This window comes from Narcine bancroftii, chromosome 6 (genome assembly GCF_036971445.1).
Source record: "Narcine bancroftii isolate sNarBan1 chromosome 6, sNarBan1.hap1, whole genome shotgun sequence".
Taxonomy (NCBI): Eukaryota; Metazoa; Chordata; class Chondrichthyes; order Torpediniformes; family Narcinidae; genus Narcine; species Narcine bancroftii.
This window is the reverse complement of record NC_091474.1, coordinates 124,326,143-124,352,069: the sequence shown is the minus strand read 5'-3', so window position 1 is coordinate 124,352,069 and position 25,927 is coordinate 124,326,143. Positions and strand designations below refer to the sequence as shown.

Below are 25,927 nucleotides of genomic sequence, written 5' to 3'. Positions count from 1 at the left end.
ACAGCACAGTACAGGCCCTTCAGCTTATGACGTTATGCCATCCTGTGTAAACCTACTGATTGTGTATCTGGATGGTGTTTTGTGGGTTGTGTTTCAGTGTTTAACGTAACTTCACTCCCCGCTCACATCCTTCCATCAAGCAACTGTGAGGCTGAGTCAAGGGTGTGACTGTGTGTACTGCAAAGCTATGGTGCAGGCCCTCGGGGAGACTGGAAAGATTACAGAAGGTAATGATTCACACGGAGTAGGAGTCATTTTATGCAATATTAAATTGTCCAAGAAGAAAAAGGATTTGGATAAAAGACAAGAGATTCTGAAGGGGTTTAAGGAAAGCTCTTTAAATCCAAAGGGTGGTTGGAATCTGGAACATTCCTCACAATCTACTCAGGTAATGTGAGGCAGAAACTCATGCAACATTTACGATGCATGTGGACAAGCATTTGAATCGCCAACACAGAAGGCCGTGAGATTAATTTTTAATTTTTTTTAAATTTAAAATTTAAACATACAGCACAGTAACAGGCCATTTTGGCTCATGAGCCCGTGCCGCCCAATTACACCCAATTAATCTACAACCACCAGAATGATTTGAACATTAGGAGCCCTTGGGGAAAACCCCAGACATGGAGAGAACGTATCATCTCCCTACACGGGATTCGAACCCCAGTCACTAGGGGTGCTGTAATAACATTGCACTAATCACTACATGAACTGTAGATGAGTACTCAATGGTCAGCATGGACATGGTGGGACAAAATACCGATTTCTCTTCCATAACTCAAATTGTAATGCAAAGGGCCCTTGCTTAATTCTGCCACTGAGGACCCCAGGGCCATGGCACAATTCTATACCATGGGTCTGCATAGCTGGGCCTTGGCCCCCCTCAGACAGGAAGAGGAAGCAAGATCAGCAGAGTCATGGAAATAAAAATTGACATTCAACCCCTGAGTTGTGAATCTAAAATAGGGACCTGGAAACAATTGATTTTAGTTACTGAGAATTCCCAATGTTGAGCGCTCTTGGAGTGAAGGAATTTCTCCTCTTCTCCACCCACAATGTCTTACCCCATACTCTGGGATTACAACCACTTATTCAGGGGAAAGAACATCCACATATCCATACGTGTCAGAATTGTGTAGGTTTCAAAGAGATCCCTCTAAACCATGGTGAAAATAGGCAAAGTTGATCCGATCTCTCGTAATGACATTCCTACCATCCCAGGAATTAATCTGGTGAAGATGCCCTGTGCTCCCCTGACAGCAACTATATCCTCTGGAATTCTAATGATCCCAGTGTTGAACATTCCCAATGAATGAATGCTACTGCCTTCCAGGGTGAGAGAATTCCATGAGCAAGGGGATTTCTAATAGTTTTAGTCCCCTCAACTTAACATGGAACATGCCCTTTGTCCAAAATGTTGTGCTCACCTATATAAACCCACTACTCAGCAATCCAATTTTTCCCTTCCTCACTCCCATAAATCTCTATTTTTCTTACATCCATCTGCCTGTCCCTATTGTACCAATCCCACTACCACTGCTGGCAATGCATTCCAGGCACCCACCACTCTCTGTGTAAAAATCCTTCCCTCTGACACTTACCCTAAACTTTCCTCTGGTAAGTTCCCTGGTGTCCTCTGGTATTTGCTACTGTCGCCCCGGGACAAAAAGGCCTCTCCCTGCCCACCCTATCTGATCTTGTTCACCTTTATTAAATCACCACTCATCCTCCCTCCGTCATTTCAAAGGGAAAAGCTTTGCTTCATATGACATGTTCTCCAATCCTGGCAATATCCTGGCAAATTTCCTCTGCACCTTCTCAAAAGCTTCCACATCCTTCCTGTAATGAAGTGACCAGAACTGAAAGCTATACTCAGGAGATAAAACTGCACTCTGGATGTCACAGAGCTATGGTCATGCAAGGCGGAAACAGGTGTTTCAGCCCAACTCCTCCTTCATTTAATTATTTTCTATTTTAAACCTGAGCTCATCCTATTTGCTTGCATTTGACACATGTCTCTCTAAACCTTCCCTACCCTTGTACCTGTCGAAATGCAAACCTGCATATCTTGATGAAAGGCTCTAGCCCAATATGTCAGTTATGTACCTTTACTTTGCTCTGTGAAGGACTTGTTGAGTTTCTCCAGCATTGCATTTTTACTTGTCTAAATGTCTTTTTCGTCATTGTCCCTCCCTCTACCACTTTGCTTGGCAGCTCGTTCTACATACAAACTTTGTGTGAAAAAGTTCCCTCTTAAATGCCTCACCTTAAATCCTCTAGTTTTAGCCTCCTCTACCCTGGGAAAGAGAGTGTGATCATATCCCTCATAGGGCTCATTAAAGATCTCTATACTTGTAGCTCTGTGTGAATTTTAACAACTTCTTACGACCTAGGAGGTGAGGCCAAAGTAGTTGGAGAAAACAGAAAATTAACTCCATCTTCATTTCCCAGTGGGAACCTGACCAAAGAGCAGGATGGGATCTCAATCTACAGCCACCTGCTCCCGTAAAACAGACATCCACTAATTTTCAGCCTGGCTACACTGCAAAGCCATTCGGTTCCAACAGTGAATCTAATCATGGCCCCTTTCTATGCCAGTATCTCGAGCATTTAGGCCAGCGGCTTTCAAACATTTTCTTTCCACTCACATTAAGTAATGCCATAAGTGCTTTGCAAATAGAAATGGAATATTCGTACCTAGTTGACTCATTATGTGCACGGTTTCATAGCTCCAATGGAAATGGGCCAATGACAATTTTTCTCAAGCAAAATATTTCAGTAACAATTAGGTCAAGAGCAGTGGTTCTCAACCTTTTTTTCCCTCACTCACACACCACCTTACGTAATCCCTTATTAATCACAGAACACTGATGGCATAGGGAACACTTAAAGTAGTATGTGAGTGGAATGAAAAAGTTGAGAACCACTGATTTAGGCCATAAGAATCCAGCTCTCTTTTAAATCAAGAATATGCCTGGAGACATGCGTTTGTACCAGTGAGTGGAATGACTAGAAAAGGAGGATTTGCCTGGAATCGTTGTGTTGCAGATTGGATGTGAATGGAATCTTTAAGCAGTATCAGTGGAAAGTGAAACAGTTATCATTTTAGGTCCAGGGTCATTTATTCCAGATTCCAATGAGGAGTCGCAGACTTGAAATGTTAATTGTTCCTCTCTCCACAGAAGAAGCCTGACATGCTGAGGGCTGGATAAAACAGGAACATTGTAAATGGGCACTTGAAGGTCAGGACACTATTGGAGGCCTGCATGTGTGTGGAAGTGTCGGGATAGTGTGTCAAATGCATGAGTGCTCTGAAAATAATTCTCTGCATGGATTACAAACTTTGATAAAAATAACAAGGCCATTGACCTTATTGGATGCCACATTTCCTAGCTTATAATTCTGGTACCTTCTGTGCATCCTTGATGAGCTTCCTCACGATCTCCTTGATTGTGGGGGAGTCTTCTCTTGGGGGATGAAAATGCAAGTCAATTTTGGTTTGGGTTGTCATGCCTTTTATTACATAAGGCCATCCCAGGTCTAAGTCTGGGGCTTCAGTATCAGACTGAACTGGCCAGTAGGTGCCAGAGGAAGATCCATCTGTGTTGTCCTTGAGAGTGTAAATGCTTGATGGAGACACCTTCGTAATGTTGTCCGTGATGAAATGAAGTTCCTCCTCAGCCAGGAATTGGCACTGTCCTTCCTTTGCAAGAAATTCTTCATAGCCAGGAATACCTTCATCCACTAGCTTATCAATAGCTAAACGGTACCACTCCTTGTAGTGAGGCTCCACATAATCATTAGATCTGTATTCATCACCCAGGGAAGAGATGTGGGAAGATAATAAGTTCATATTGATGGAATTTAACATTAAATATCCAGGGTTGAGTAGGTGCACTTACTGTGGAAAGAGAAAAACTCTCATTATTCAGAATAACAACAGAAAACGATAAAAGACATTTTTTTTTGCAATGAGATGCGAAATTCCAAATTAAAAAAAAAACAATTTGCTATTGCTTTACCCAAAAAATAAGTTGAATGAAAATGCTGCTAGTAACCAAATGGTTTAAATTTCACGCCCAAAATTTAAAATAAATGTCAATTGCTTAAACATTCAAGGGTACGTGTTTAAAGTTTCTGAGCCTGTTTAAAGTGTACTTGAAGTTTCAGTGAGAGGTGTTTCCTTTTGAAATGTACAACTTTGTGCAGATTATTTGGATGTAGTTAGGTACCAAGACATGAGGTCTGAAGGTATTCTACTTAAATGCACGCAGCATTAGAAACAAGGTGAATGATCGTGTTGTACAGCTACAGGTTGGAGGTTACGATGGTGTGGCCATTACTGAATCGTGGCTAAAGAATAGATATTATTGGGAGCTGAATGTCCAAGGATACACGGTATTGGAGTGATAGGCAGGGAGGCAGAGCATGGCCCTGCTGGTCAGCAGCAATATTAAATCATTGGAAAAAAGTGAAATAGGATCAGATAAGGTAGAATCCTTATGGGTTGAGTTAAGGAATGGTAAAGGGCACTAATGCCAGTTATATGGACTACAAAATACAACTAGAAATAGATAAGGCATGTCAGAGGTCAGAGTTATGATGATCCTGGGAGATTTTAACATGAAAGTAGAATGGGAAAGTCAGGTCAGTACGGAATCCAAGGAGAGAGAGATTTGTGGAATGCCTACGGGATGGCTTTTTGGAGCAGCTTGTTGATGGGCCCACCAGGGTTGTTCTGGATTGGGTGCTGAGCAATGAACAAGAGGTGATTAGAGAGCTTACAGTAAAGGAACCCTTAGGAATCAGTGAAGTTCACTGTGAAATTTGAAAAGGAGAGTTGAAAGTCCAATATGTCAGTACTTCAGTGGAGTAAAGGAAATTACAGTCACGTGAGAGAGGAACTGTCCAAAGCCGATTGGAAAAATTTACTAACGGGGAAGGCAGCAGATCAGCAATGGCTGGGGTTTCTGTGAGAAATGAGTAAAGAGCAGAACAGGCAAATACCAAAAATAAATACATTTGTGAAAGGAATAATGAGGGAGTTGTGGCTGACAAGGGAAGTTAAGGAAAGTAAAATAGAGGGTAAGTAAATTGATCTTTCACAAACTTAAAAGGAAAATTAGAATATGTTAATACAGGAAAAGTTCATTCTTATGCAGATTGAACTTGTTCCCTGAAAACTGACGAAGTTGAGCAAGTAAGAATAGTATGGAAGGTAAAGAAGTATCAGTGTTTGATATGTAAAGTAAAAGGTCATCAGCATGAAGGGAAGCTTTATGTTCAGTTCCCTTCATATTGATCCCTGAAATATCTCTGCACTCACAAAATACAATTGCTAGAGGCTCTAAGGCCAAAGCAAAAAGTAATGGACTTAAAGGACAACCTCGACAGGTACCCTGTTAGAGAATGAAAGGTTTTCATTGTTATTAGTAAGAATTGAAGCAGTAGGACATGAATATAGCAATTTAATCCATGTAAATAAAACATGGTCCAAAATTCAATTTTTCCAAGATCATAACTAAATTTAAATTTAAATTCTCCTGTATTAATGTACTCTTACAAGATCAAACCAGCAACCACAAAGAAGCCATATCACACAGGGGTAAAGATGAACAATTACTTTATTAACAAAAAATCACCTTCAAACTTTAATTCAAAATCTCCCCTTTTATAACAATGCCCACTGGTTACTATGTACATTTCTATAACAGTGTAAAACTAATAAATTCCCCAGCCTAAATATAACATATTAGGAGGGGAGGCAGGCCACTCCAGCCCGGGTAAGAAACCTGCATAGGAGAAGGCCACTCCGATATAAACCCTACAACCCAAGGACCTCGCTGCCACGTCCCAGCTTGCTTGGCCACAGCACACGAACCACGGGTGTAAAGGGTGGGGCCAGTACTGCGCACACTGCACTACACCTAAAAGCTCCTTTGCTCAGGCCCGAGGACATGTCCACATCCACCCCCTCCACGTCCAAGAGGTACAAGGACTGCCTAAAGAAATCTCTTGGTGCCTGCCACATTGACCACCGCCAGTGGGCTGATATCGCCTCAAACCGTGCATCTTGGCGCCTCACAGTTCGGCGGGCAGCAACCTCCTTTGAAGAAGACTGCAGAGCCCACCTCACTGACAAAAGACAAAGGAGGAAAAACCCAACACCCAACCCCAACCAACCAATTTTCCCCTGCAACCGTGTCTGCCTGACCCGCATCGGACTTGTCAGCCACATTCGAGCCTGCAGCTGACGTGGACATTTTACCCCCTCCATAAATCTTCGTCCGCAAAGCCAAGCCAAAGAATTAAAGTCTAAGTTATGTTTCCAACCAGCCCACAGAAAAAAACTTAGACACAAAACACACAAGACTCACAAGACTTCGATCTCAACCAAAGCAAAGGTCATGAACAAAATTCAGTTTGTTTGGTAAACTGAAGCCAAAAGATCTTTGAGAGAGAGATAGAGCACAAAATTCGAAGTTGTCTTCTTGTGTTGCTTGCAGAGAGAGGAACCACTGGCTTGATTCGGATCCTTTTGACTGCCTTCGGAATGTTCATCCTTTTTGAAATCCCAACATTCTAAACTACCCTCCAAACCATGACTCATGCTCTGGGCCTTCTTCCACTCCACAGCACCCCCAGTTGTGGTTTATTGTCCAAGTCGAGAAATTTTTAGTTCATTTTCTGCACATGCTCAGTCCATCTCCCATTCTTTCAGCAGTCCACATTCACCTTGGCTCTATAAGACAAACTGTCACTTTTTAACATAAAGCCATACAACACATAGGCCAATACATAACACAGAACTCTGTAACACCTCCACTGCTTAAAAATAAATTTGGTCCACAAGAACAAATTTTTAACAATTAATGGAAGCATTACATAAATAAAATAAAATAAACACTCCATTTTTTTTACAATAAGTATGTGATTAGAATCATATCTACCCAAATTAACGTCTTGACAAACAATCTGCTATTACATTATCCATCCCCTTTATGTGTGTAATAATTAAATCATACTCTTGTAACATTAAGCTCCAGTTCACTAACCGTCTGTTCTTATTTTTCATTTTAGACAGAAAAACTAATGGATTATGATCAGTATATATTATTAAAGATTTTTTGAGCAGTACAAATACACACATCAAAATGTTGCAATGCTAAAACAAGCGCTAATAACTCATTCTCGTTAAACTTTTTCTAGAAGTACAAAATAGGATGTTCAACTCCATTACCATCCTTCTTCTGTAACAGTACAGCACTAACCGTTTTGTCACTGGCATCCACGGCTAAAAAGAATGGCTTTTCAAAGTTAGGGGACAAAAGTACAGGCTGATAGCATAAAATTGCCTTTAACTTCAGAAACGCTTCCTGGCATGAATCTGACCAGATAAATTTTTCTTTATTTCCAAGTAGTTTTGTTAATGGGAATGCAATTTCTGCAAAGTTTTTACTAAATCTACGATAGTAGCCAATTATACCTAGAAATCTCCGAAGATCTTTCTTATTACTGGGGATAGGGAACGCAGTGATAGCCAATACTTTCACTCCAACCGGTGCCACCTGTCCCTGTCCTACCACATAACCCAGATAAATTACAGTGGCATGTCCAAACTCACTCTTGTTCAAATTCACTGTGAGGTGTGCTTTCACCAGTCTCTGAAATAACTGCTCTAATTCAAGCATGTGTTCTTCCCATGTATCCGTACTAATTACTAAATCATCATTATAGGCTCCTGTGTGCTCTAAACCCTGAATTACTACATTAATCATTCTCTGAAATGTGCCAGGTGCATTTTTCATCCCGAAAGGCATAACATTATACTCATACAATCCCAAACGTGTAACAAATGCAGAAATGTCCCTGCCTTTCTCTGTCAAAGGAGCACACCAGTATCCTTTTTAGAGATCAATCTTTATTAAAAAAAACTTAGCATTTCCCACCTTATCTATACAATCATCTATTCTGGGAATAGGGAATGCATCAGACTTTGTCACCATGTTTACCTTTCGATAATCTGTACAAAACATAATTGAGCCAACTGGCTTAGGCACCAGAACACAGGGAGAACTCCAGTTTGAACGATTTTTGGATGATGTTATTTTTAAGCATGTAATCCACCTCTTGATCCAACAATCTACTCTTTTTCTGATTAACTCAGTTAGGATGCTGCTTAATAGGCTTAGCATCACTGGCCTCCACATCATGACAAGCCACAGTAGTTCTTCTTGGAACATCTGGGGATATATTCTTAAATTTCATAAGTAATGTCCTCATTTCTTCCCTTTCTGATTTAGTCAAATGCATTAACTTGGTGTCTAAGTTTTGCAAAATTATAGAATTTTCCAGCCTAGGGCTTATCACTTTCTGTGCTCCATGACCTTCCATAAAACTTATCTCTTCCTCCATAACTAGCAGCTTGGTTGGAATCCTAGTCTCCTCCTCAGTCATTTTCTCAAAGTAAGGTTTAAGCATGTTCACGTGACAGACCTGTGTCTCTCTTCGATGATCAGCCATCTCAATGACATAGGTGACCTGGTTCATTTTTGATTTCACCTTATATGGTCCTAAAAACTGAGCTCTCAAAGGGTTTGACTGCATTGGAAAAAAAAACAATATTTTGTTGCCAAGTTTAATGTCCCTAATTTTTGCTTTTAGATCATACCAAATTTTCATTTTTCCCTGAGCAGTTTTTAAATTTTTCCTTGCCATCTTGCAAGCCTGATGTAATCTGTTTTTAAATTTGAAAACATAATCCAACAGATTTGATTGTATATAATTATGTATCCACTGTTCCTTCAACAATAGTAATGGATCCCTGACTTCATGACCAAACACCAACTCAAATGGACTAAAGCCAAAAGACTCTTGAGTTGCCTCTCTAACAGAAAACAATAACAAATGGATTCCTTCATCCCAATCCTTTTTATTTTCCATGCAATAAGCCCTCATCATATTTTTCACAGTTAAATGGAACCTTTCCAAGGCCCCTTGACTTACAGGATGATAGGCAGACGACACAATTTGATGGGCTCCCAATTCATACACCACCTGTTGAAATATTGCAGACATAAAATTACTCCCTTGGTCCAAATGAATTTCCCTTGTTAGGCCAAGGAGTGTGAAACATTTTAGCATAGCCTTCACAATTGTCTTTGCTTTAATGTTTCTCAGGGGAATAGCCTCTGGATATCTTGAAGCTGTGCACATGAGTGTTAACAAATATTCATTTCCTGCTTTGGTTTTTGGCAATGGGCCAACACAATCCACTATCACTTTTGAGAAGGGCTCCCCGAAAGCAGGCATGGGTTGTAAAGGTGGCACTGGTGGTCCTTGATTAGGCTTGCCCACCACTTGACAAATGTGACAGGTTCTACAAAAGTTCACAACATCCTTTCTTAATTTCGGCCAATAAAACTATTTCCTTATCTTTTCAACCATCTTCTTCACTCCAAGATGACCTCCTAAAGGTGTACTATGAACCAACTTTAATATTTCATTCCTGTAAGTTTTGGGAATTACAACTTGCCTTATTACCACCCAGTTTTCACTGGCAGGTATCACTTGTGGTCTCCACTTTCTCATCAATATTTCATCTTGAACAAATTAACCTACTGGCACAGTTTCAATTTCCTGGTTAGACAGAATCTTATCTCTTATCCCAGCAAGATCAGGATCATGCTTTTGTCTAGCTATTAATTCTTCTCATCATCACCTTGTACAAAAACAAAAACAAGGGCGAGAAATCAGACTGCTCAAACTACAGTGGAAATCACACTGCTCTCCATTGCAGGCAAAATCTTCGCTAGGATTCTCCTAAATAGAATAATACCTAGTGTCGCCAAAAATGTTCTCCCAGAATTACAGTGCGGCTTTATGCAAACAGAGGAACTACTGACATGGTCTTTGCCCTCAGACAGCTCCAAGAAAAGTGCAGAGAACAAAACAAAGGACTCTACATCACCATTGTTGACCTCACCAAAGCCTTCGACACCGTGAGTAGGAAAGGGCTTTGGCAAATACTAGAGTGCCTCGGATGCCCCCCAAAGTTCCTCAATATGGTTATCCAACTGCACGAAAACCAACAAGGTCGGATCAGATACAGCAATGAGCTCTCTGAACCCTTCTCCATTAACAATGGCGTGAAGCAAGGCTGCGTTCTCGCACCAACCCTCTTTTCAATCTTCTTCAGCATGATGCTGAAACAAGCCATGAAAGACCCCAACAATGAAGACGCTGTTTACATCCGGTACTGCACGAATGGCAGTCTCTTCAATCTGAGGCGCCTGCAAGCTCACACCAAGACACAAGAGCAACTTGTCCATGAAGTACTCTTTGCAGACGATGCCGCTTTAGTTGCCCATTCAGACCCAGCTCTTCAGCGCTTGACGTCCTGTTTTGTGGAAACTGCCAAAATGTTTGGCCTGGAAGTCAGCCTGAAGAAAACTGTGATCCTCCATCAGCCAGCTCCCCATCATGACTACCAGCCCCCCCACCCCATATATCCATCGGGCACACTGTACTCAAAACGGTCAACCAGTTTACCTATCTTGGCTGTACCATTTCATCAGATGCAAGGATCGACAACAAGATAGATAACAGACTCGCCAAGGCAAATAGCGCCTTTGGAAGACTACACAAAAGAGTCTGGAAAAACAACCAACTGAAAAACCTCACAAAGATTAGCGTATACAGAGCCATTGTCATACCCACACTCCTGTTCGGCTCCGAATCATGGGTCCTCTACCGGCATCACCTACGGCTCCTAGAACGCTTCCACCAGCGTTGTCTCCGCTCCATCCTTAACATTTATTGGAGCGACTTCATCACCAACATCGAAGTACTCGAGGTGGCAAAGCCGACAGCATCGAATCCACGCTGCTGAAGATCCAACTGCGTTGGGTAGGTCATGTCTCCAGTATGGAGGACCATCGCCTTCCCAAGATCGTGTTCTATGGCGAGCTTTCCACCTGCCACCGAGACAGAGGTGCACCAAAGAAGAGGTACAAAGACTGCCTAAAGAAATCTCTTGGTGCCTGCCACATTGACCACCGCCAGTGGGCTGATATCGCCTCAAACCGTACATCTTGGCACCTCACAGTTCTGCGGGCAGCAACCTCCTTTGAAGAAGACCACAGAGCCCACCTCACTGACAAAAGACAAAGGAGGAAAAACCCAACACCCAACCACAACCAACCAATTTTCCCTTGCAACCGCTGCAACCATGTCTGCCTGTCCCGCATCGGACTTGTCAGCCACAAATGAGCCTGCAGCTGACGTAGACATTACCCCTCCATATATCTTCGTCCGCGAAGCCAAGCCAAAGAAGAAGAAAGAAGAATTCTTCTCTTGACAACAGCAAAGCTGGATCCTTAGGTTTGTCCTCAATGCTTGCCTCCACTACAGGATCAACATAGACTTTCTCTACTTCTATCTTTTTTCTAGATATGGCTCTAGTAATGGCACATGCAGGGTAGATTTCCACATCCTTTTCAGACTCATAAACCAATGGCTTACTTGTGAGTTTCACCACAGGTATGACTTTACCTTCACAAAAGAGAAACTCCATCCACCGGCAGACTTGATGTTATCCCTATCGTAACCAGGCCATTAACTAAGTCTGATTTCATCACTATTCTATGCAAAGGTATAGGCTCTGCTTCACCACCAATGCCTTTAATTAAATTCACATCTCCAGTATCGGTTTCCTCACCAAAATTCAAAATGTTGCTTAATACAACCGATTGGGCTGCTCCAGTATCCCGCAGGATTTTAACTGGCACTTGATTGGATCCTTCTTTAACTGAAATGAAACCTTCAGTCATGAATGGTTTAAAAATATCCCTAACTTTCTCACTCTGAACACAGGCAGTTGGTACCACCCCTTTCTCTTTCTTCCTTTTCAGTACAGGACAATTTGCTATTATGTGCTCTGGCTTCTTACAATAGTCGCAAATAATACTCGAAAATTTTCCCTTCACCATTTCTCTTCCTCTCTTCCTTTAACTTCATTTCTAGATTTTCTTTCTACTCTACTTAGATTATCAGCAGTATTCCTTTGAAAGGTTTTCCTTGGTATCCACTTAGACTTGTGGCTTAAACCATATTCCTCTGCGAATTTAGCCAATTCTTATCAAGTTTTTTATATTTTTCTCTGCCAAGTACACTTGAATATCGTCAGGAACACAATTTTTAATCTCCTCAATCAGAATGATTTCCCTCAATAAATCAAAGTTATTTTCTACTTTTGTTGTGGGAAACCACCGATCAAAACACACAAATTTCCTCTAAGCAAAATCCAGGTAAGATTGGGTTGCTGCTTTTTTTAAAATTTTTAAAATTTAAATATAAGCCTCTGGGACTAGTTCATAAGATCGGAGTATAGCCTGCTTTACAAATTCGTAATCAGCTGCTTGTTGTACAGTAAGACACGAATACACCTGTTGGGGTTTCCCTTTAAGAACATTTTGTAGCAGGAGTGACCACTGGTCTGGTGGCCATTTTAAATTTACAGCTACTTTCTCAAAATGCTGAAAATACTGGTCTATTTCAACTTCCTCAAATGGAGGAACTAACCTCATTTCTCTACTGACTAGAAACCTCTCCTCCTGACCAGCACATGGGTTTTGGGCTTCTCCCTCTCCTTGCGTTAGGATCTGCCTCAATGTTCTAGCTCATGTTTCCATTCTTTCTCTCTCTCCTCCCTTGCAGCTGCTCTTACCTCCATTTCTGCCTGCCTTACTGCTTCCCATTCGGCTTTCCTTTCTGCCTCTCTTTTTTCTCAAAGCCAACTTTACTTCCTCTGAAGTTTTCTCCTTTGGCAAGTGTTCTAATGCAGTTTCTTCAAATGCCCCCTTTCCTACATAGAGCTTAACAATCTTTCGGGCAATTTCTTTTTTTTTCATCCCAGTTTTTACTGTAAGAAGTTTTAACTTGCCAACTACAACCATCAGTTCTGACTTTTTAGCCATTTTTAAATTAACCACTGAAGGGTTAGATATGAACTGGTCAATATTCATAGTTGGTGGTTTTTCTGCTGGTGATTTATACACTCACCATTTATTTTTAATTTCAAGCTGGAGTTTGAGTCAAACTCAGATGACTGATAACTAAGCACAAGTCAATCACCCCTAAAGCTTCCAAATTGGTTTGATCCCTAATGATGTCCCCAAATTATGTTACAAGATCAAACCAGCAACCACAAAGAAGGCATATCACACAGGGGTAAAGATGAACATTTACTTAATTAACAAAAAAATCACCTTCAAACTTTTATTCAAAATCCCCCCCTTTTATAACAATGCCCAATGGTTACTATGTAAATCTCTATAACAGTGTAAAACTAATAAATTCCCCAGCCTAAATATAACGTATGTAATTAAAGTCTGTTATATTTCCAACCAGCCCAAAGAAAAACTTAGACACAAAACAAACACAAAACACACAAGACTCACAAAACTTCAATCTCAACTGAAGCAAAGATCATAAACAAAATTCAGTAAACTGAAAGCCAAAAGATCTTTGAGAGAGAGGGAGAGAGAGCACAAAATTCAAAATTGTCTTTTTGTGTTTGGCTTGGACTGGATCCTTCTGGCTGCCTTCGGAAATTCCAACATTCTAAACTGTCTTTCAGACCATGACTCACGCTCTGGGCCTTCTTCCACTCCACAGAATCCCCTGTGGTGGTTTATCATCCAAGTCCAGAAATGTTTAGATCATTTTGTTCACATGCTCAGTTTGTCTCCCACTCTCTCAGCAGTCCACCTTCACCTTGGCTCTCTAAGGCAAACTGTCACTTTTTAACATAAAGCCACACAACACATAGACCAATACACAACACAGAACTCTGTAACAGTACTCTAATTTTCCTTTTTTTTCCAATATTTTTATTGGTTTTATCAAATAAATGTTTCATAGCTACATAACAATAAGATAAAGTATTAACAAATCTCGTAGAGCAATACAAATATTCCTGAAAAAAGAAAGATAAAAAGGAAACCACTACACTAACTTTCCTTTTAAGATTGTGAAAGATCAATTTACTTATCTCCACATTACAATTACAAAGAATCACAAGCATCTTTTTAGGGAAATTTTCTCTACTTTATTTAAGCATGTTAAACTGTCTTTAACAAAATGGCCTCCTTTATCTATCTCTCTGATTGGTTGTATTAATTCTATTAAAATGAACATTCTACCTAAATGTTTGTATTTCTTTCAGTCTGAACCTATTTTTATTCCTAAATCATTTTTGACTCATTCGATTCACTTATATCCTCTTACATATGGCAAGGAAAACGCCCTTGTTTAAATAAAGCTCATCTTCAAAAATCTAAAGGAATGGTGGTTTTGTGCTTCCCACTTTCAGATTTTACTATTGTGTGGTCAATATACGTAACGTTATGTTCTTGATACTATTTCATAATCGAGTTCACCATCCTGCTTGGATAGAAATTGAATTAAATTCCATAAAAAATGTTTTTATCTTGTCATTTCTTGCATCCTTGCTTTTTCTTGGTCCATATAAACTAACTGACAATCTGGTTGTTAAATAAAAGTTTGAGACTATGGGTATAGTTTAGAAGGTATTTTGGATGTCAGGGCTTTTCTCTTGCAAGTCTCATTTTATCCAATCACCTTTTTCCAACCTTCCTTGCAGGATTCTGGTGTTGATTACGGTATAGATTGGGTATGAAATGTTTTAAAAGCCTTTTTTAGTGATAACAGTTTTGCATCTTTTGAACAATTGGTTGGAAATTTCAATTTACCAAATGTTCAATTTTTCAGATATTTACAAATCAGGCATTTTATTCAATCACATATCCTCTATTTTCCTGGAGCTCCTGAGGTGAACATTATAGAGTCATTTTTTTGGATACAACCTTCCAGTAAAGGGTTAATATCTGGCATTTATGACAAGTTGACTTGTCTAAGACACATCCCTTTAGTCCAAATTAAGAATGCCTGGGAGCAGGATTCGAACCTTTCGCTGTCCATTGAGGTTTGGGACTCTATTTTCCAGCTAATTAACACTATCTGTGTGCTCACCACTGTCTGCTGCAATTCAAAGTGGTGTATAGGACCCACACGTCTAAAGTCCTCGTTGTGATAAATGCAAAATGGGTGAGGCTTCGTTAATCCATATGTTCTGGACGTGCCCCAGTTTAGAAAAAAATTTTTCAAATATTATCTGTGATTCTCAATTTAAAATTAGAACCAAATCCTTTCATTGCTCTGTTTGAACTCTTGGAGAAGACGATGTTTTACTTATGATTAAATGTCATATTTTATCTTTTACTTTGTTGTTGGCCAGGCATGCTATTTTGATTAAGTTGAAGGATAGTAACCCACCTATTAATGTACAATGGCTAAGGGACGTTATGTCCAGTTTAAATTTGGAAAAAAAATTAGAAACACAATTAATGATTCAAAGATTAAATTCCAAATGTAATGGGGCCCGTTCATGGACTATTACCATCATCTCTAGGTTCAGGGTTAATACCGAATTTTTGTCCCACTTCAGAGTCAGCTACTTTGCTTCATCAACATTAACTTTCAACCTTGTTTCACTGTGGGAATTCATTATTCTCACAGTGCTTCAGTTTAGCTGGGTTTTCTGTGACACATTCCTTAATTGTATTGTACAAACTTATTATTACTGAAAACTAATAAAAATATTTTAAAAAGACAAGAAAAGAGAGGGTATACAAGGAAGCAAAAATTAGTAGGAAAATAGAAGACTGGGAAGCTTTTAAAAACTAAGAAGGTTACTAGAATTATCCCTAGTATGTAGATGAATGGTAGAATTGGGAAGTTAAGGGTGGGGGTGGGTGGGAGGAGTGGGAACATATGGAGAATAAAACAGGATCAGCACAGGAACGTTGTAAATGGGCACTTGAAGGTCAGGACGCTATTGGAGGCCTGCATGTGTGTGAAAGTGTCGGGATAGTGTGTGTCAAATGCACGAGTGCTCTGACATTAATGCTTCCCGTGGATTACAAAATGTGATATCGAAACCATTTACTTTATTGAATGCCACATTTATTCGTATGTAATTCTGGTACTTTCCATGCATTCTTAATGAGCTTCCTCACAATCTCCTTGATTGTGGAGGAGTCTTTTCTTGGGGGATGAAAATTGAAGTCAGTTTTGGTTTGGGTTGTCATGCCTTTTAAACAAGGCCATCACAGATCTAAGTCTGGGGCTTCTGTATCAGTCTGAACTGGCCAGAAGGTGCTAGAGGAAAGAAAAGATGAATTGTGGAAGGAGGTTAGCAAATAATATCAAAGAGGATATTATTTTTAAATATATAAAGAGTAAAAGAGAGACAAATGAAGATATAGGACTGATAGAAAATGATGCTGGAGAAATTGTAATAAGAGTCAAGAAGATGGCAGAGGAACTGAATGAATATTTATGGATCAGTCTTCACTGTGGAAGACATTAGTAGCATATTAGACTCTCTTGGCTCTCTCAGAAGAGAAGTGAGTGCTGTCAAGAACATGATAGAAAAGGTACATGGGAAGATAAATGGTCTAAGGGTACATAAGTCTCTCAGACCAGATTAAATGCACCATCGGGTTCTGAAGAAGGTAGCTGTAAATATTGTGGAGGAATTGGTAATGATCTTTCAAGAATCAATGGAGTCTGCCATGGTTCCAGTGGACTGGTGGGTCACGAATGGCACCAGTGGCGTCGCCAGGGTTGGTGTCACCTAGCCCGATAACTCATGGTGTCACACCCCCCCATTCCCCCCCCCCACATATATAGTTGTAAAAATATAGAACAATATGTGATAAATATAGTTGTAAATTGCTTAAATATAATATTTCTTTGATTATATGAATACTAACAACAAAATTGTTTTGTACAAACTTTCTATATTGAACAGAAGCCTTTTTTTTATTTTTCTCCTTCTTTTCCTTTAATTGCTACTTCATTCTCAAAAACATTATTGATCTCAGTTCACAAAATGCTAATGACCACAATATTGTAGCTAAAACACCTGGAAATTTTTGACAAAAGCAGCAACTATAAAAACACCAGCACCACGAAAGCATCAGCGCGTGCTTGTCTCGCGCGTGCATACGAAACCACGTGATTCGAAGCGTCGTTGTCATTGGGGAATAACAACAGCTCTGACTGGAGCGCAGTAGAAGGTTCAGAAAGTAAATCGGCATCAAGTTTTAGCCTCGTTGGTACATTAATCTGGGCTTACAGAAAATGTTTTTGTTATAACGAACTGCAGTAAAAAGTAATAAATATCTGCTGAAACACTGTACAAAAATTTTATGGACAGTTATTTTGGTGTCACCCGCTCTGATGGTGTCACCTGATGTGATCCACACCCCCTACAGCCCCCTAGTGACACCAGTGAATGTCACTCCTCTGTTTAAGAAGGGAGTGAGGCAGCAGAAAGGAAATTATAAACTATGAACCTGATGTCGGTGGTTGGGAAGTTGTTGGAGTCGATTATGAAGGATGAGGTTATGGAGTACCTGGAGGTGCATGAAAAGATAGGCCCAAGTCAGCATGGTTTCCATATAACCATTTACGGAGCGGAAACAGGCCATGTTGGCCTTTCGAGTCCGCACCGGTTCACTGATTTTGTGCGCCCTCTTCAGGCATTGGTCTCGGTAGATCTTCATTCAATAACGATGGACGAATTCAATGCAGGTGGAATCAGTAACTATCTGGAACTTCCAACAATCCAAGAATAGTGAAGTCATCAAGCAGGCCTTCTTATTTCTTTCATTGGGTTAAGTTTTTGAGAGCATAAATAAGATGATAATAATGGTAAAGAGACTACCTTAAATATTTACCTTAACTCAATTATTTTTTACAAATCTTTTAACATTCAGCACACTAACAATGGTATTGGTCATTGTTTGCGAAAATTAGAAGTTTATCAACTTGTTAGGAGTTTGATCTTTTGGAAGCTGGATATGCATATTCCAATCATAAATTTGAATCCCATGAACTGCTATCAAACGAACTTAAAGGAAAATCTTGCCTGATAAACCTATTGCAATTTTTTGAAAAGATCACAAGTAGGATCCGTAAATGGTTATATGGTTATAGGATAGACTGGGGAGATGCAGTGGATGTTGTGCATATGGACTTTGTAAAGGCCTTCGACAATGTGCCATATGAGGCTACTTAAAGTGATGAAGGCCCATGGAATTATAGGAAGGAAACTAGCATGTGTAGATTAATGGCTGATAGGCGGGAAACAGGGCAGGAACAAAGGGGATCCTACTCTGGTTGACTACTTGTTACTAATGGTGTTCCTCAGGGGTCAGTGGCAGGGCCACTTCTTTTTACGTTGTAAATAAATGATTTAGATTATGGAATAGATTGCTTTGTGGCTAAATTTGCAGATGACACCAAAATAGGTGGTAGGGTGGGTGGTGCGGAGGATACGGAAAGGCTGCAGAGAGACTTGGATAGATTGGGATAGATTAGGAGATTGGGCAAATAGATGGCCGATTAAATATTTTGTGGGTAAGTGTACGGTCACAGACTTTGATAGAAGAAATAGACAGGCAGACTTCTATTTAAATTGGGAAAAAATTCAAAATTCCAAGGTGCAAATGGACTTGGGTGTCCTCAAGCAGGACACCCTAAATGTTAATGTCCATGTTAAATCGGTGAGGAAGAAGGAGAATGCAATGTTGGCATTTAGTTTGAGAGGAATAGCATATAAATAGAGGGATGTAATGTTGAGACTCTATAGGGCACTGGTGAGACCTCACTTGGAGTATTGTGTTCAGTGCTGGGTGCCTTATTTGAGAAAGGATGTGCTGTCGTTGGAGAAAGTTCAGAGAAGAATTACTAGAATGATACCGGGAATGAAAGGGTTAGCATATGAGGAATGTTTATCAGCTCTTGGACTGTACTCATTGGAGTACAGAAGATGAGGGGGACCTCATCGAGGCATTTCAAATGCTGAAGGGCCTGCACAGAGTAGATGGAGCAAGGATGTTGCCCATGGTTGGGGAGTCAAAGGTTAGGGCACAACTTCAGGATAAAAGGGTGTCAATTTAAAACCGAGATGTGAAGATGCAGAGAGCCAGAGGGTCGTGAGTCTGTGGAATCAAGGTCATTGGGTGTATTTAATGCCGAGATTGACAGGTATTTGATTAGTCAGGGCATCAAAGATTATGGGTAGAAGGCCGAAGAGTGGGGTTGAGTGGGAGGTTGGATCTGCTCGTGATAAAATAGTGGAGCAGACTCGATGGGCCAATTGGCCTACTTCAGCTCTGAGATCTTATGATATTGTGATAAGTGGATGGACAGATATGCGGGTAATAGAACTGTTCCTTCACATCCCCAGAGACCAGAGATCGGTCCTGACCTTGGGTGTCCATTTGCACATTTTCCCTCTGACCAGTTTCCCTTGGTTATTCCATTTTCGTCCCCACCTGGAGGTCAGTGGGTTAAATGACCACTATAAATTGCACCTAGTGCAATACTAGTTTGAAGGCACAGGATGCGTTGGCCTTCAGAGGAATGAGTTCAAGGACCATGAAGTAATGTTGCAGCTTTGTAAACCTTTGGTTAGACCACACTCACTTGGGAGTATTATATTTGGTTCTGGTTGCCTCATCAAAGGAATAATGGAGGTGGCTTGGACAGGGTACAGAGGAGATCTACCAGGATGTGACTTGGATTGGAGAACATGTCTTGGGAAGCAAGGTTGACAGATCTTGGGTTTTTCTCTTTGAAGCAATGCAGGATGTGCTGTGGCTTAATAGAGGTTTTAGTTTTAGGAGGGGCCTCCGATGGGCTGGACAGCCAGCACCTTTTTATCCTGGGGCAACAGTAGCAAAAACCAGAGGACATCTCTTTACGATGAATGGAGCAATGTTAAGCCGGAGATGTCAGGGGTAGTACTTTTGTCTTAAGCAGTTGAGTGCTGGGAGCCTCCCTGGAAGGGTTGGTGCTGGAGGCTGGGGTAACAGGGACATCCAAAAGACTCTCAGGCACATGGCTGTGAGAAAAAAATAGAGACCCATGGGTGTGAGGTCAGGAAAAAATAGATTGTTGTGGATAGGTTGGCTCAACCTGCTGGGCTGAAGGACCTGCACATGTTCTATGTTCTTGTGAGCAGATAAATGGTAGAAGCTGGAGGAGGGGGGGACAGAGGTTACCAAGACATTAAGGTGGGATGGCATTGTGAGCTGACATTGACTCAATGGTCCAGCTTCTATATCTTAGGAAAGAAAGAGAAACATTGTTAAAGATGACCGCGAGCACATTCAAAATAAAACTTGCTCGTTAGGGCACAGAAGACAAGATCGGGTAGTTCAACTAAAGCTGGGTAGGCCACGTCCAATCCTCTAACATCAGCGATGGGGGCCCAGGGGAGGTTGAAGAAGATGTGGCCAGGGCTTCAGAGCTTGATTATGAAGAGCCAGGGAGAGACAGCTGGACAGGCGGGGAGCGACGGGGCCGAGAGATGAATGGAAGATGGGCAAGTTATGTGAAAGAAAGTAAGAGGTGAATGCAATAGGAGCTCCGTTGCCTGGTGTCATCGTCATTCTCTCGCCTTATAGCCGTGGCAATGGCCAAGTAGCATCTCCGCCATCAATCCTTACTGCTCCGTCCCCGTGTCCTGCATCACACGCATTCTCAGCCACGAACTTCCATTCAGGGACCCCCGCCCCCGCTTCCAGTCTTTGCAGCGACTGTTCACACAGACCACAAGGACAACCGTCCCCCAAACGAGCCAGGGTTTGGGAACTGCGGCGGTGCCACCGAGACCTTGCACAATCCCCGTATCCTGTTGACATTTTACCTGGCTACATTTGTGTTGGGAGATATTATATATATAAACCAGCGCCCGTCCCTCCCAGCTCGGCAGCGGGACGGGCCAGGCGGAAAGTTTGTCAGAAGCGGCAGCGTTCACTTACATCGTGCGGTTTGGGACGAGAGTTTGATCGCCTTGTCCCTAAATCTCCCCTCTTAGAAACGACCGGCTCCACCTGGCTCTGCGCTCGGTTCCAAAGTGAAACGTGGGTTCGTGTGTTCAGGGCACGGCAGTGGAGCACAGGGCGTGGAGACCAGTTTCAACATGCGCTTGAAGCCGAGCCCAAGGCTGGGCAGAACCTGTTCCACGTTATGAACCACCCTTCCTCTGTCAACCAAGAGCCATGAAGATGTTTTCCAAACCGAGAGCGTGATCCCGCCTGAAACTAACCGAGGAACCTATTTGTCACGGTTCATTTCCCACGTAATTCGTGAATCATCCGTCCTTCCCGAGCGAGAGGGCTCCCTTTAATTGGCATATCTTGGTAAGATCTTGAGGTTTTATGGCTATTAAACAGGGCACATTGCAAGAAAAACAAAACAAAACCCCCATACGAGGTTGGGAAATAAAATCCTAGCGTGGGGGTATCAAGTGAAAAGTAAATCAAAGCATTCTCTAGACCCCGTGATTGAAGTAAAAACACAGGATGGTGGAGAAACTCAGCAGGTCAAACAGTGTCCTGGATGGAGCAAGGGTAAAGATACAGAACCAATGCCCTTCATCAAGACATGAGAGAATGCTGGCAGGCATCTGAACAAAAGAGTAAGGGGCGCAAAGGAAGGAGATGATAGGTGGAGAAAGGGGACAGCAGCAATGAGGTGGGGATGGCTGGAAAGACTGGAAAAGGGGGAGGGGAAAGAAAAGGCCAGCAGGTTTAGTGACAAGCAGTGAAGTCAATATTCATGACATGTGGCTGGAGGGTGCCCAGACAGATAATAAAGTGTTGTACCTCCAGTCTGCGGGTGGGACAGTACATAAGGCCATGGATAGACATGTGAAGTGCAGGAGTGTAGCCTGGAATTGAAATGGCTGGCCACTGGGAGGGTGCTGTGGTTGTGAACGGAGCAGAGGTGCTGAGCAAACCAAACACCAAGTCTGCGAGCGGTCTCTCCGATGTCATAAACGCCACAAAGGGTGCACCAGATGCAGTAGATAAGTCCTCTGGATGTACAAGTGAAGTGTTGCTTCATGTGAAAGGGCTGTTTGGGTCCATGGTGAGGAAGGAGGTGTGGATGCAAGTGTGGCACCTCCTGCAGGCACAGGGGAAGGTGCCGGGGGTGATGGGTGCGGAGGGATGAGTGCAGGAGGGAATCACGGAGGGAGTGGTCCTGCGGAAAGCCGAGAAGGGAGGAGAGGGAGAAATGCATCTAGTGGTGGGATCCTGTAGCAAGTGCCAGAAATTCAGGCATATAATGAGTTGGATGCGGAGGCTGGTGGGGTGGCAGGTGAGGATGAGGGGATTCTGTGTTTGTTGCACCTGGGGGCAGATGAGCGAGAGATGGAGGAGATGTGGGTGAGGGTTGAATTGATTGTGGTGGAGGGGAAGCCGTATTTGTGGAAGAAGGCAGATATTTTTGAAGATCTGGACTGGAAGACCATGTTAGGAATAAATGTGGCAGAGACAGAGAAATTGAGAGAAGGGGATGCAATTCTTGCAGGAGACACAATCCTTGCAGGGTGCAAGGTGTGAGGAGGTATAGTCCAGGTAGTTATGGGAATTGGTGGGTTTGTAGTATATGTTGGTGGCCCGCTTGTCTCCTGAGATGGAGACAGAGAGTTCCAGGAAGGGGAGAGTGTTGTCAGAGATGGACCAGGTAAGTTTGAGATCTGGGTGGAAGTTGTCCGCAAAGTGGATGAAGAAGTCGACAAGCTCGTTGAAGGGTATGACACCCCTAAAACATTAGATTATGATAATGGTCCATAAAAGGGCCCCATGTCTTTAAGAAATTAGTATTTTAATCTTTGATGGCATATCTACTTTTTTCTAAACTTATACAAGACATCATGTCATTTAACCATTGTGTGTTTATGTGTGTGTAGGTGGAGCATTATCTTACCATTCAATCAAATTTGCATGTCTGGCTATCAATGAAATAAAAGATAACATTCAAATATGAGTTGAAGTTAAAAATGATCTGAAAAGAGCAATTAAAGGGGAAGGTTTCATATTCACCTTAAAGATCACCGATAATGCTTGAAAAAAATAACTAAATTTTTTTCTAAACTAGGGCAAGTCCAAAACATGTGAATCAAAGAAGCCACAGCAATTTTACATTTGTCACATAGAGGGTTTCATTCTCATATCAACCAGATTATTTCTGCTTTTTTTTCAGATGTTGCCCGGTATGCTCATCTCACCAGGCCCGTGCAAAGCTGGGAGTAGGCCCAGGCCAGATAGGAAAAGTAGGCCCCATTTCAAACTGCTCATTAACTATTTTTGTAATCAGTGCTGAATACATATGATTTATATGATTTATGTCTGGGTATATACATTTAACAGAACAGAATAAAAGAACTAGAACGATTTATATAAAAAAGGTAATGCCAAACAATTTATTCAAATTGTATATAAGACAATAGAGTACAGTCCTGTTATAAAAATTCATTCATGTTTATTCCTTTAGATCTGAATCCTTTAGCACAAAATATTAATATTTTAAAGAAGATTCATAAAAATTTAATACAGTAAAATATAGATAAATAAATGTGGATGACTGAAATCAATCTATGTTCAATATGTATTATAAGTATCCTGTTGTGGTGGCCATACACACAAATAAAAATAAATCTTTTCCCACTCTTCACATGACCGCCATGCATGTGCATCGTGTGGGAACGAGTGATCATGTCTACCTTCAAATCAAGCAATAGGTCAATAGAGCCCGTCTTCCCCCATCAGTTACTTTGTGGTCATATATTTGTTGTGTTGTGTAATTGTTTTATAAATAGATATCTGTATTGAGCCTGCGCAGCATCCACATACTCTCACGGCACAACATCTCTCTTTACTATATTTCAGAAAAACTTGGCTTTGACAGCAGATATATGCTAACGCTTTGAGTGGTCACACCTGTGAGTGGTTTCAATGTGTGTTGATAAAAGATACATTATTATGGTTTAAATTAGTTATTTCATTGTTAGCTTTGTTGTTTCGTGCTGTCTTTTGTGTTTTTTACACTTGTTTTTACCTATTGTTAAATGTTAAATGCAAAATACTTTTACGCTAATAAATTTTATATTATGTTGACATGATAGAGCTGCAGTTTGTGAAAATCTTCAGGTCAGTAATTTTGCTACCACATACTGACCAATAGATATTACAATATTGGTAGTAATATTTTATTTTTAACCAATGTTGTACAAAACATTACACACTTACATTCACTCTTGTTTTATTGGTTAATATCAAAATATTACTACCAATATTATATAATCTATTGATCAGTGGGTGGAAGCAAAATTACTGACCTCGAAGATTTTCACAATGAAAAAATATGAAATTGGTTCAGCAAAAGAGAAATTACAAGAAGCTGTAATTGATCTGAAATGGTCATCACTTCTTCACATTCAGAAATGCTTTAAGTCCTTTACTTTGGGCAAATTCATCAATTACACCAGAAAAATCAAACAACTCTGCCTTGTCCCAAAATTGCTAATCCATTCATACGTTCTTGCACCATCATGGACCTAATTCATTTTTGGACACTGAAGCTCCTCTCATTAGTGGCCACTGGCAATGACAGAAAAATGTGCAGCACGACGAGGACATTTTGGAAAATGTTGCCCAATCTCAAGTTTAATATTTGACCTTAAATTTTCTTTGGTGACACCAGCATCGAGTTTGAAATTCACATCAAAAATTCTTCACTCTGAACGTCACTTGAAACTGATTAGGTTGTTGTAACAACTCATTCTCATCTAACTGCTTAAACTGTCACAAAAAGTCACCAAATATCCCTGACTGCAGAAAAGCAACGTGAAAGGCCATCGATTACGAGGTCAATTATACTGAAGAACACATTCCCCCTGAAGTATCCTTTTGAGTTGGGTACCTCCTGTGAGTTGCAGAACTACCTGACACACCCGTTTTGATTGATACAGGCTGTGTTTCTTCAAGTATATCATTCCATTTCTCTCTCAGTTCCAGGATATCTGCCCATAGTTGATCTGGAGCTGGTCTTGGTTATCAACATCAGCCTGGTCATTCTCATTGATGGTGATATCTCACTAGGAAGTCAATAATTGATTTTTGACAGCTTCTTCTTGTAATTTCTCTTTTACTGCACCAATTTCATATTTTTTCATTGTGAAAATCTTCGAGGTCAGTAATTTTGCTTCCACCCACTGATCAATAGATTATATAATATTGGTAGTAATATTTTGATATTAACCAATAAAACAAGAGTGAATGTAAGTGTGTAATGTTTTGTACAACATTGGTTAAAAATAAAATATTACTACCAATATTGTAAAATCTATTGGTCAGTATGTGGTAGCAAAATTACTGACCTGAAGATTTTCACAAACTGCAGCTCTATCATGTCAACATAATATAAAATTTATTAGCGTAAAAGTATTTTGCATTTAACATTTAACAAAAGGAAAAAAACAAGAATGTATAAAACACAAAAGACAGCACGAAACAACAAAGCTAACAATGAAACAACTAATTTAAACCATAATAATGTCTCTTTTATCAACACGCGTTGAAACCACCCACAGGTGTAACCACTCAAAGCGTTAGCATATATCTGCTGTCAAAGCCAAGTTTTTCTGAAATATAGTAAAGAGAGATGTTGTGCCGTGAGAGTATATGGACGCTGCACAGGCTCAATACAGATATCTATTTATAAAACAATTACACAACACAACAAATATATAACCACAAAGTAACTGATGGGGAAAGACGAGATCTATTGAGCTATTGCTTGATTTGAAGGCAGACACGATCACTTGTTCCCACACGATGCACATGCATGGCGAGCATGGTGGCGGTCATGAGAAGAGTGGGAAAAGATTTAATTTTATTTGTGTACATATAATACATATGGAACATAGATTGATTTCAGTTATCCACATTTATTTATCTATATTTTACTATATTAAACT

At 40.7% G+C, this 25,927-nt stretch overlaps 1 protein-coding gene and 1 long non-coding RNA gene across 3 annotated transcripts in view; one reads left to right on the top strand and one right to left on the bottom strand.

Moving 5' to 3' along the window:
• fam83b (family with sequence similarity 83 member B) overlaps positions 1 to 21,036 on the bottom strand; it is a 37,461-nt gene extending 16,425 nt beyond the window's left edge. The window contains exons 1-3 of one of the 2 annotated variants that reach the window (XM_069885966.1): positions 20,922 to 21,036; positions 6,378 to 6,742; positions 3,410 to 3,901 (exon numbers count right to left, since the gene is read on the bottom strand). In XM_069885966.1, the coding sequence (XP_069742067.1) occupies positions 3,410 to 3,871 (462 nt within the window). In that variant the 5' untranslated portion in view covers positions 3,872 to 3,901; positions 6,378 to 6,742; positions 20,922 to 21,036. The remainder of the gene's footprint in view (positions 1 to 3,409; positions 3,902 to 6,377; positions 6,743 to 20,921) is intronic. The other variant, XM_069885965.1, reaches the window with a different exon arrangement.
• The window catches only part of LOC138736439 (uncharacterized), a 45,449-nt gene continuing 40,402 nt past the window's right edge, over positions 20,881 to 25,927 (top strand). Inside the window, exons 1-2 of the long non-coding RNA XR_011340280.1 lie at positions 20,881 to 21,302; positions 23,152 to 23,221. This is a non-coding gene — a long non-coding RNA (uncharacterized lncRNA). The remainder of the gene's footprint in view (positions 21,303 to 23,151; positions 23,222 to 25,927) is intronic.